General features: G+C 44.5%; 1 protein-coding gene across 1 annotated transcript in view; it reads left to right on the top strand.

Annotated features, from left to right (window-relative positions):
* The first annotated feature begins 1,406 nt into the window (after positions 1-1,406).
* LOC111862711 (esterase E4) overlaps positions 1,407-12,923 on the top strand; it is a 16,698-nt gene continuing 5,181 nt past the window's right edge. The window contains exons 1-7 of the mRNA XM_023848332.2: positions 1,407-1,579; positions 3,020-3,248; positions 3,842-3,976; positions 6,922-7,075; positions 8,346-8,531; positions 8,996-9,177; positions 11,683-11,839. Coding sequence (XP_023704100.1) covers positions 1,569-1,579; positions 3,020-3,248; positions 3,842-3,976; positions 6,922-7,075; positions 8,346-8,531; positions 8,996-9,177; positions 11,683-11,839 — 1,054 coding nt within the window. The 5' untranslated portion in view covers positions 1,407-1,568. The remainder of the gene's footprint in view (positions 1,580-3,019; positions 3,249-3,841; positions 3,977-6,921; positions 7,076-8,345; positions 8,532-8,995; positions 9,178-11,682; positions 11,840-12,923) is intronic.

The raw sequence follows: 12,923 nt of genomic DNA, 5'->3' as shown, positions 1-12,923 counted from the left end.
CTTCGCTCGCCCGGAAGCTGGGATCGTGTGTTGGAATCCCACGCAAGGCATGGATGTTTGGTTTGTGTATACGTTTATTCTGTGTTTGTGTTGTCCTGTGTTTAGGTAGAAACCTTGCGACGAGCTGATCACTCGTCAAAGGAGTCCTACCGTCTGTAAATTATCATGAAACTGAAAATCAGAAGCCAGGCCACAAGGGGGGCTGTAGAGCCAGTAAAAAAATGTGAATATGTCCTTTAATCTACGTAAATGCAAGTTCGGCCTTGTGTTTAATTAAACACCACGCTATGAACGCTTGTGGGGCAGTGGAGGTATAGCCTCAGTCATTAGTCTCGATTTAGTAAGAGACTTAATGAACACCACAGTCGGCCTGGACGCCCTAGAGCAGAGAAATCTCTCTTCCCCTGCCGGGAATCGAAACTTGATTCCTCGGTGGCCAAGACAATAACTTACTTGCTTACGGACTCAGATATCGCGGCTCGACATATTTCAATCAGCCAGTAGGTTCCGTTGACAGTGTTCACGGTGAAACAGTGACGGCTTATGTTATTTAGGAAAAATGCAAAGGTTTCCATGATTTTGTAATAAAATCACATAGCTATATCCACAGCCGGAGGTTATGTCTATGGAAAACATGCTGTAAAACACAAGGATCGTTCGCCCTTTTTCGGTGGTGCCCAATACGTTACGATTTCCCTCTCAGATCGCAACATAATTGCATTAATCTCTATAAACTGCAAAGTCATCTCGCGCATTCACGTGTTATCTGCTATTCCTGCATTGTCACTGTTTACTACAGAGCGTCAGTCGTTGTAAAACAGGCTCCCTGAAAGTGATCTCGGGCGGCCTACGAGTCGCCTTATCACTGGACCACGCAGCGGTCACGTTGACACAGCGAAATGTAGTCTCTTGACCCGAGGGTCTCGTCTGATGACCGCGCCGCGAAAGTGGAATGCCACTTATCAGGTTCTGGGGAACCCCTTCAGCCGGTTTGATGAGTGCCTCATCCCATTCAATGGATGACTGAGTCGTAAAATGACGGAAAAACTGCAAACCGTACATATGTGCATAGGCGTTCTTTGCACCTTCATGTTCCCTATACAAAACGACGGGTTGTAGTTCGGGTGATTGGATTCAGTAGCACCTTGGTTACAGCCTCTCCGTCAGGTTAGCGACAGTTCTTGGAAAGTGCCTTACAAGCAGCAAGGTTCTGTGCTGCAAATTCCTTCTAGGGAAATACTTCGTGAGTCTGCCCTTGTTTGTTTGATAAGAATTCGTCCTGCATTATTAAAGCTGAGGAATGTTGCGTTCCCGGTGCTAAATACTCCGGAAGACTGTCAACAACGACAAGGAGACCAATGTAGATAGACTGGCTTCTCGTTATCGATGCAATGCATGGTGTCGCACAGAACAACACATTGGTCATCGAGCTATCGAGCTATTGGCACGTATGAGTCATGCCATCACGCACGTTGTAGAGTAAACAGTATTTTCTGGCACAGCCAGAGACTGAAGGTGGATCTGAGGCTCCCTCCCGCATTAACTCTGGCGGTGTGGACAACTTCAGTATGTGTAAGAGGTAAGCCAAGTTGTTGTAGGAAGTGTTCTGCTCCTAGTAGCCAGCTCCGAGGCCCAAGGGATTCCTTGAATAGGGGAGAGTTCTTCATATGACAAAATACATTTTTTTCAGTTTTAGGGACTCATGTGCGGGAGTGCAACAGCCACTGTGCGGCCACGCATGTGCACAACTTAGAGGTAACTTTGCGGTCAGGTACTTTCGGCACTGTTCCTTTCGAAACGACGTACGGATATTTCGAAATTCTTCTCTAAACATGCCTTGAATATCGTTAACATATACCGTACATTTGAATAATAATAATAATAATAACAAAAACTACTAATTTAATCGGGCTCAAAGGTAGGCCACTTCAATACCCTGAACCATGGGCCGCGCCATAGCTCAAGCGGTTAGTCGCTGGCTTCTCACTGCGGCGGCCCGGGTTCGATCCCGGGTCACGTCAAGTGGGATTTGTGGTGGACAAAGTGGCGCTGGGGCAGGTTTCCTCCGACTACTTCGGTTTCCCCTGCCAATCTTCATTCCACCAATTGCTGCACAATCACCCTCACCTATCATCTGGGGCTGGTACAATAGACCAGAAGTGGCCGCAGTACAAGGGACTTAGTCCCACCCCACTAGCATTAAAAATAATAAAAATAATACCCTGAACCATAACATATCATTACCTGGCGCTGCTGTATGTCATTAGAAACGAAAGTAAACCCTTTTATTTTAAGTAACTCCTGTCTGAGTACATATTTGCATCGGTAATTTGTAATTCCTAACAGCCTCCTTTACGCAGAGAGAGCAACTGACAGGAAAGCAAGTGATGTAGGTTCTTGTTTAAATGGTAATGAAATAATGAAGAAAGAAGAGTCACCTCAGATACCGGTCACAGCACACGGCACACCGTAGGCAGGGATGGACAAACAATGAAACAATAACATAATATCATGTTCTACACAAAATCTACGTAGTAAAACTAACACCAATAGAAGCCGGACTACATTCGACAGTTTCTGCACTTTCAACTGTAAAAGGGTTTAAATGCAAATGTTACTGCTATACATTAATATGTTTTCTTTAACACGTAAGCCTCTAACGATACACAGCTGGGACTGAAACACATAAGGCATGTTTTATTCAATAAGTGAAACTTCTAACTACTTCGTGAGAGACTTGTTGGTTTTAATTACTTCCTTATCAGTGTAAGAAGTATTACGGCCGAAACGTAACAAACAACATCTTGTTTGCATTGATATGTAAGGTTATGAGTATACAGATGTAGCTATAATTGGTTAGCTGTTGGTTATTGTGACAGGTGAGGCAGTTGTGGCCGAACCATGACGCCGACCTCAGAACTTCACCCAATGGAGACATAAAATCTCTGCCCAATGTGGCCCAGTGCCTATATAGCGACACAGGTTATCCGCAGGGCATACGTTTAACATAGCTATGCAGATTGTTACAGTGCGACGTGTATGGTCGAGACATCTGTCGGTTGCAATGGCAAATAGCTGTGTTGTACCTAGTGTTACTGACAGCGGTCGAGGCGCGGAGAGACTGCTTCGTGGATACGAGACTGGGACCCGTGAAAGGTTCTACGGAAAAGTCACGAAATGGGAAGCCCTTCTGCTCTTTCAGGGGAATCCCGTACGCCGCGCCCCCCATTGGAGAGCTCAGATTCGAGGTTAGTTAACTCTTCTCTGACTTCAGAAAGGAACTTACAGTATATGTCAACCTAGTATGACTGACCTTGGCCGTTGTCATGTGTATCAGTGACTAAAGACGGGGTTCGGATTGGTAATTGAATTTATTAATTAATAATTAATGTATTAATTAATACATGTCGTAACTACAAATAATTATTACACTATTGCTGCTTTACACAATTTACAATAACTCTACACTTATCTTCTCAGTCTGTTTCCATTAGCCTTCACGGTCCGTTTCCTGACAACGGATTTATAACACGGGAACAGAACATCATTTAATATGAATGAAGAGCCTGCAACAATAAACTTTTCGTAATAAATAAGCAATTTATTGTTTTCAGTAGCAAGCATTTTTAAAAAGAAAGCCAGAGAAGGAGTGCTTTCTCTAGAGTAGGGACGTACAATCTATTTTTTTGTGGTATATTACTGAATGATACCGCAGGGCTGATCATCTGACAAGATTCTAGAACATATATTCGCCGTGAACGCTTCAAATGGTATACTACAGTATGGCATGTTATAGCATAGCATAGAACAGCATACCACCTCATAATAACCTGTTGGGTAGGCACCGCAGAGCCTCAGCCCATGGTCGAAGGTGCTGAACGCGCGGCACAACGGCCCCGTGTGCATCCAGAAGCTGCTGGGCCTCGTGGTGGGACGTGAGGATTGCCTGTACTTGAACGTGTACACTCCTGAACGGGTGAGTGTTCCGTGCACGTCTCCTACTACAACGAAGTCCTTGTTTCCTGCTCGGTGTGAACTCCTGCATTGGATTTCCTTCAATCTTGTATAGCAGTCATCGAGTACTGGCCTGGGACCGGCTATCCTAAGAACGATATTGTTTCGTGGTTTTCCTCTGTTCCTCAAAGGACTCCAAGGTCGGGATAGCGCAGTCGGTATAGCTACTGGCTACGGGCTGGACGACCAAGAGGTCGGATTTCGAGTCCCAGTAGGATCACAATTTTCTTTTCTCCACATCGCCCAGACCGGCTCTGAGGCCCACCCAGCCCCCTTTCCAATGGGTACGGGGGGCTCTTTCCTCGGGAGTAAAGCGGCCGGGGCCTGAAGCTGACCACTCACCTCCAGCTAGTTCCGAAATCAAGAAAATGTGGACCTACACATCCACTCACCTATACGTCTTCATAACGTACTGCTTAATCAGCTAAACACAGGGACAACTTTACCTTTTACCTTTGCCTCAAAACAAGATCTAGACGGATCAGATGCAGCCTTGCAACCGACTGGCTTGACGTAGCGCCAGAGCTCTACTCGCGAGGTGCTCGTCTGGAATCTCAAACTGGACACCTGCTCGCCTGACTGACACTTTCACTGCTTTTTCTCAGACCGTCCAGGCAAATTCTGGTATGGTGAAAATAAAGGAAAGGTATAGCTATCCCTGTAACAGGCCGTGAAGACCCATAGGTTTGTGAGACGTCGAGGCTCCCACATTTTCTCTAGACAAACGTCTCACAGATGGCTGTAAGGTTGTCAGTCTCACGCCTCGGCCGCCCTTTACCCCCCAGGAAGATTCCTGGTACTCATTTATGTTAGAAGCTGAGCCGACCCCAGGGCCTTAGTGCAGCTGGAAGGATTAGGTTAATTGAAAATATCCACCTCATAGGGACTCGATCCCCAACCTTCCGGCTTCTAGCATAGTGCCTCAAGCAACTACACTACGGCGTGGCCCTTCAAATTCTGGTATAGTATCTCTATTTAGTCCAGGCCAAGTCCTTCCGAATTCTTCCCAGTTTACCATCCTTCATTGTTCCATCATTCGATGCTACATGTAGCTGAAAAGGCGATGTTAAATAATTTAATAGGAAATCATGCTCCTGCTTCTAAACTGCTGGATAGCTACCCACCGGCACGCCGTGACGACTTCCGCTTGATAGCTACCCACCGGCACGCCGTGACGACTTCCGCTGGATAGCTACGAGTTCTTCCAATTTCCGTGTCGAATTGTATTCAAAGTAAGTAAAGGGCGAAGTTGTCCCTGCGCTTAACTAATTAAGCATTACGCCACGAAGGTGTATGGGGGGAGTGGATGTATAGATCCACTTTTCTTGACCTCGGTACTAGTTGGAGGTGAGTGGTCAGCTTCACAGCCCTGCCACTTTACCCCCGGGGGAAGAACCCCCGGTACCAATTGGCTAAGAGGCTAGGTGGACCCCAGAGCCTGTCTGGGCGATATGGAAAAAAGAAAATTCTGATTCTACTAGGACTCGAACTCCAATCCCTCTGTCGTCCATCCCGTAGGCAGTCGTTATGCTGACTAGGCTACCCCGGCTAACATTCAAGACAAGTAAATCTGATAAAACGCCACTATACTTTAATGTACGGTCCTTTAGTCTTATGAAGCACTCTGTGTTTAAACTGTACAAATATGCAGCTGCTCTTAAGATAGCGCTTTTTTAGCACATGAAGCGGCAACATGGCGGGAGCGCGAAGGGTACATGATATTTAGTTAACTAATTAGGCATTTCAGGCAGACATGTGAAATCTGTGCGTGAAAATGAATAATGGGCGTCCCTACTATTTCTGTACAAAATGTACACAATTGTTGTGTGTTAACAGTTGCAAACGTGGACCTCGCAGTCTCAACAATACACGTGTATTTGACAAACTCAGAGCAGAGTTGCAATCTGCTGGCCTGTCAGTGCAAATTAAACACTGAAATGAGTCATTAAATTGTGTAACTATTGCTTCATAGTTGTCGCTAGCCACTTCACATAAACAAGCAATTTTCTGAAGCGCTAACGCTTCAAGCTTCTGTTCGAGAGAGGCACGATCAGCTTCTGCGCCGGAACACTGATTGTCCTGACTGACCTTGCAGGCAGGTAACGGGATAGCAAGACTGATTAGGTCACGAAAACTTCTTTTTAATTCCTTCCAATTCATTCCACGCCATAAAATCTGAGATACTGACAGCGTAGTTAAACGAACCGTAAATGAATAAAAACGTAATATAGAATGATTTCATTGGAAGTAAACAGGAAGTCATAACATCTCACAATTCTTCCGTTTTGCTGATAGTATTAAACTCCGGAAGTGTTTAAATATTGTCTGTAGTGTCGAATGAATTATTTCATTCCTAGCAGGAAAATGGCACACACAAAATGGTCACAGATTAAATTAATTTCTTGCAGGACTTGATGTATTAGTTTCAAACAGCCGCTCCTCGCTGTTGGACGACAGATAACTTTCAGAACTTCCATTTACTAAACCTAGAATCAGAACGGGTCTACGATTTGTTTTCTGTGACTTTGGGTACCTTCGCTCGCTCATGGAGCTGAGCCCTTCTAGAGGAGCCACCAATTCTGCAGCTACTCAAGAACTTCCCAGCATTTTATGGAACCCGAAGGTTCATTACCGTGTCCACAAGAGCCCTTCAGCGGTCCATATCTTGAGCCAGATCAATCCAATCCATGCCATCCCATTCTCTTTGATATCCATTTTAATATTGTACACCCACCTACGCCTTGGTCTTTCCGGTGGTCTCCTTCCTTCGGCCTTTTCCACTAATATCCTATATGCATTTTTCCTCCCCCATTCGTGCTACATGCCCTGCCAATCTCACCCTCCTTGACTTGAGCATTCTAGTTGCTTTTGGATACCTTATGATGAGAAATTATGTACAATTTACAGCCGACTGATGACCGAGCGAAACTTCCTGTGATTGTGTACATCCACGGAGGGAGGTACAGTGTTGGTTCCGGCGTGAGCTACGCGGCAGGACCCTGGTACATGCTGGACAAGGACGTCGTCCTGGTCACCATTAACTATCGCCTCGGAGTCATGGGTTAAGTACTGCTACATCTTGTGATTATTGTTCTGAGGCTGAAAGTACGAGAACGTATGAGCGGGCCAAGTTTTGTTTCTGTAATTTCAGTGATTGGTGATAATCCTACCAGCCAGAAAATTGTGACACGTTTGGTCGTTACGTGAGGCTCCCCATTTGCCCCGGAATTATATTCAGCTCAAAGTAAAGGAGCTAATCATTTTCGGATATACAACCACGAGTGTCCTATAGCTTAGACCTATTTTTTAAGAAACGGAGACTGAACATTAATGGAACTAAATTTGATTTCAGCAGCCAATTTTGGCAATAAATAACTTACAGGAAACCAATTTTATTTTGACCCATGTCAGATCAGTATAACTCAGACATTATAGAAAGTTCAAATAAAACATAAATTTCCTCAAACGTGGTTTGTGGTACAATGAATTAGTACATTACATAAAGTACAGATACAATAAGGATGGACATATATGTTTATTTTAAAACTTTGATACTTGTCATGAATATTTAACGGAATAAGAAGAAACGTATTTTCTTCCCCAAAAATGTTGGATATCTGCTCCATGATTAATTTCAGGAGAATAAATTTTATTTACAGTTCATGAAGAAGAAACAGAATTATATGAGCAAAAGGAGACAATTGGGATTTCTAAGAAGGTGATTCTACACATCCACTCCCCCATACGCCTTCATGACGTAGTATTTAATTAAGCACAGGGATAACTTCTTTTTTTTTCCTTGGCACTACAGCCCCAGTGGGCCTAGGCCTACCTCCTTGAACTTCTCCGTTCATTTCGGTTTTTCTAGATCTTACACATTCGGTAGGACTCCTTGGGCGGGTGATCAGCTCGTTGCAAGGCCTCTACCTGTACACAGACACGGAAAAACGCACACACACAAACTAAACATCCATACCCTGAGTGGGATTCGAACCCACGATCCCGGTTTCCAAGCGAGCGAAGACAGTACATGCCTTAGACCGCTCGGTTACCGTGACCGGCCCACAGGGATAACTTTACCGTTACATTTTTGTGTAGTTTACTGAATAACACCTTTCCACTTTTGCTTAGGCGGAATGCGAAATTAAGTATACACAGCAAAGCGGATGTTTAGGTTAAGTCCCTGTGCTTAATGTGAATTGAAGTACAGTGGATGTTCTCCTTGGCGTGAAGTCCCTGTGCCCAATGAATTACCACGCTTTTGAAATACTCTACTGGTCCTTGCTAGTAATTCGAAGCAATGAAATGTTTTTTCAATGCTTACTCTGCAGGATTCTTAAGCACTGGAGACGACGTGGCACCAGGTAATTACGCAATGAAGGACCAGGTGGCAGCCCTGCGGTGGGTTCGAGACAACATTGAACAATTCGGCGGTGATGCAGAAAGAGTTACAATTCAAGGCCAGAGCGCAGGGAGTAAATCGGTGCACTTCCACATGTTCTCACCCTCCAGCAGAGGTACAGTCGGCGAGGAATTCGAACTCCGGCGTTCATACATGACACCGTGTTGGTTCGTGTCCCATGACAGATAACAAAAGGTTGCGCAACAGTTCGTTGAATGAGAATTTGGAGGGGAAGCCGAAGTACTCGGAGAAAACCTGTGCATTGCCAGTTTGTCCTCCATAAATTCTTCATGGTCCGACCTGAGATCGAACCCAGGACGCCGCGGCGGGAATCCAGCGACTAACCGCCAGACTCTTATTTATCCATCCGGTCACAATTAGGTTCCCTTTGACATTTTCTGGCCAAAATTTTATGCTCATTTCTAAACTTTCCGGTATTTGCTACAGCCCACCTAACGAAATGTCTGAAATAATTCTTTCTTCCTGCAGTTAATTTTGAATCCGAACAGACTACACCCCCTAGCCCGAGGCAGAAAGTGTAAACTTATGACGTTTCATCACTGAAATCTGTTTTTTCAGGGTTGTTTCATAGAGCTATTAGCCAGAGTGGTTCGGCGTTCATGCCCTGGGTGCTTCCCCCCGCAGATCCACTGGCTAAAGCCAAAGAGCAAGCTGAAGTTGTTGGATGTCCTGCGACAAATTCGGCCGCTTTAGTTCGGTGTCTCCGAGGTATGGAAGCGAAGGACATCGTAAAGAAAGAGGTACGCAACAGGCTCTACTGGAAATAGGTTTCCCAAACCGCACCGATGTAGCAATGCATCGCCTGTCAACGTACTTTGATTGGCCATCTGTTGGGGAAAGTACGCAAATGTCTATAGCTGCTTTGAGACGAGCTGGCAAACGAAGTAAGGTTTGAGGCTCTCACTGGGTCACGTCTGGAATATGACGCTATGCAGCTAACGTCGTAAAATAAGCCACACGAAATGTTGAGGTACTCGGTATCAGTTAAAGGCAGCGCTATACTAGATCGTTCTTGGAATGAATATTGTCACGTGTTTATGGCTCCGTGACTAATAACAACGGGTTTCGGATTGGATAGTTGGATTTATTAGTACCTTGTAGTACAATCTCTCTTAATCACAATCAATTAACAATAACTCACAATAAATCTTCAACCGAATCCTTCTAACTTGACTGCTGAGGACGCGCTCCACTCTGATTCTCTCATTCCCTTTTTTAATTATTTAATTCGGTTCTGTACCACATATGTAGTATCTAGGCGGACCCATATAAAACATATCCGTTGCCCAGCAATGGATATATGCGAACTACATAGAAAACACCTCTTCCTCTGTTGTTATATTTACAGCGCGTTGCATAGCAACGAAAGTTATCCAACTGTTCATATTCATATTCATATTCATATTTATTTCAAGTTCAGTTGATCCATACATGAGTTGAAAGTACAAACTGTTGGATATAGAACGTGTCACAAAGTAAATACTAGTCTAAGTTCCCAATCATTGGAACAGAGTCAAAATACCCGATAAGAACGATATATGATACAGTACACACATTATTAAAATTTCATTTAAATACAATAAGATAAAACCATAAATTAAAAGTACCAGTAACATATGTATTCAACAATGACTTTAACATGAAGTATAAAAAAAACAAAAAACTAATTACCCTGAGGAAAGTGTCACAACCATCACTTAAAAGCTACAGTATACCAAAGAAACAACCTATGACCACACTTCACATCCAACAAATTGGTTATACCAACCACTGGTCTATACAATACATTCCCAGAATCATGATGCATAACAATAGTACTGTAAACCGTCCTACATGTACCAGCCCCACCAATCAGCCCACAATGCATACAACAAAATGTAATAAGACATCCCACTTCCTAGTATGTGTTGCCTTCGTATTCGTTGCCGCGGGAATGTTTTTGCCGAGTCGTTGCCTAGAAATGGGTCTACATATCGCAATATGTAAGAAGAGAACTGAAGAATGAATCAGTAAGGAATAAAATACATGAATACAGACGAATCTGGCTAAACCATCAGGACAGAATGAATGGTGAAACTATAAGACAAAGGACCCCGAGACTTGTCTTGGGAAAGAGGATACGAGTGGGCCTGTGTGAAATCGGGGCAGGCTTCACTGACCATACCATGAAGAAATGAATAAGAATAAGAAGACATTTATGTAACCAGTAAAGATACTTTCCATTGAATCGGGGTGGACAAATGAGGCAGTACGTTCCCCCATAACCACTACACGGCGCCACATTGAAGGAAACGGCGCTCTATCCTGTGTTACACACGCCTGGTGTTCCTGTAGCTAGACTTTACAAGAGCAGGAAAGAATCCCTGAACTTCAGTTAAACTTCATCAGCTGAACTGAGTAAGTAAAATAAAACGGACTACTAAGCAAGTTCGTGCAGCTGTAACAATCTAGACTTTATTTCGGGAGATACAAGTTTGAATCTCAACCAGCTATCTTGATCGATTCCAAATTATTCATAAAGATTTAGAGGTAAAGGTAAAAGGTAAAGCTATCCCTGTAACAGGCCGTGGAGGCCCATAGGGTTGTGAGACGTCGAGGCTCACATTTTCTAGACAATCGGCTCACAGATGGCCTTGAGGTTGTCAGCCTTACGCGCCTGCTCAAGCGGTTAGTCGCTGGCTTCCCACCGCGGCGGCCAGGGTTCGATCCCGGGTCTCTTCAAGTGTGATTTGTGGTGGACAAAGTGGCGCTGGGGCAGGTTTTCTCCGAGTACTTAGGTTTCCCCTGCCAATCTTCATTCCACTAATTGCTCTACAATCACCCTCACCTATCATCTGGGGCTGGTACAATAGGCCAGAAGTGGCCGCAGTACAAGGGGCTTAGTCCCACCCCACTAGCAATAAAAAAATAACTCGCCGGCCGCTCTTTACCCACCAGGAAGTTTCCTGGTACTCATTTCTGTTAGAGGCTGAGTCGACCCCAGGGCCATAGTGCGGCTGGAAGGATTAGGTCAGTTGAAAAAATCGCCTCATCGGGACTCAAACCCGCGACCTTCCGGCTTGTAGCATAGTGCATTGGCCAACTACGCTACCGTGTGACCCCTTAGAAAACCTGACAGTAGACAAGTTCCGGGAACCCAGTAATTCTGAGTGGTATACACCATCGTCAGAAACCTATGCTCTATCTCGTGACATTTCTGCCTAGTTCTGGTTGAGTTTCAGAACTGCATGCATCCTGTGTTTCAGCTTGAGCTGTGGCAACCCGTGTTGGAGTCGAAGAGTGCCTCGAACCCAGAACCTTTTCTCACACTCGCCCCTCTACAGCTGGTGCAGACTGGAGAGTTCTACAAAGTTCCTTGGCTGATGGGAAGCACATCTGAAGACGGAGCCTTCTTCGGGGCGAGTGAGTCATTCGTTTTCCTCAGAAAAACTCACACCCATGTCATGGAACACAATAGCAATTAACTGCGAAGTTCGATAGTTTCTGTATATTTTTGGTTATTGTTGAAACAAATATGTGTCGCTAAATACAAAAAGGGCTGTTGAGTTCAAATTAATTTGAGTCACAAATTCTTGCTGCACTTCCATTCATGATCCCGTAAAATATGTAAATAACGTTAAAATATTCGAAGCTATAATTTTATTTGTTCTTCTACGTCAGGACAGACCGCGTCTGTGGTCTATTGGTCAGAGTTCCTGGCTACATATCCATAGGTCCTGGTTCGATTCCCGGCGCTTCCAGATTTTCTGAGAAGTAGTGGGTCTGGAACAGGGTCCACTCAGCCTCGTGAGAACATTTGAGGAGCTAATTCAAGGAAATAGCAGCTCCGGTCTAGAGAACATAAATTAAAGGCCTTGGGGATTCGTTGCGCTGACCACGCGACACCCTCTATCCGCTAAAGTTGGCACTATCTTCGCCGACAAGCGGCGGTCGCTCGGTTGGTCGGTATAGTTCGCTTGCGGACTAAAACCACGTGTTTTTTTGTTTTTTTTCTACTTGAGGACACACTTCGTTTCTCACCCTAGGGGAAGAACGATTGGATGTGCTTGCCAACAAATTATTGAAGAGAATATTTGGACTTCAGAAATACTAATTGGAGAAAATCCCAGAATCTTGAATTTCTTAAATAGCACTCTTCACATAACACTGACAGGGCGATACAGTCAACAGTGATGACATGGACGGGACACGTAGCATGAAACGCATACGTGATACAAGATTTTTTTTCCCATTGTCCCAAAAATAATATTTGTAATTCCAGAACGAACATAATTCGCATAATCAGTTTTCTCTTTTACTTCCCAGTATATACATATATGTGCCGGTCACGGTAGCCGAGCGGTCTAAGGCATGTACTTTCTTCGCTCGCTCTGAAGCCGGGATCGTGGGTTCGAATCCCACTCAGGGCATGGATGTTTGTGTGCGTTTTTCTGTGTTTGTCTGCAGGTAGAGGCCTTGCGACGAGCTGATCACTCGCCCAAGGAGT

The sequence above is a fragment of the Cryptotermes secundus genome, unplaced genomic scaffold (genome assembly GCF_002891405.2).
Source record: "Cryptotermes secundus unplaced genomic scaffold, Csec_1.0 scaffold5, whole genome shotgun sequence".
Lineage (NCBI taxonomy): Eukaryota > Metazoa > Arthropoda > Insecta > Blattodea > Kalotermitidae > Cryptotermes > Cryptotermes secundus.
Note: the sequence above shows the minus strand (reverse complement) of the source record. Positions and strands in the feature narration are given on the sequence as shown.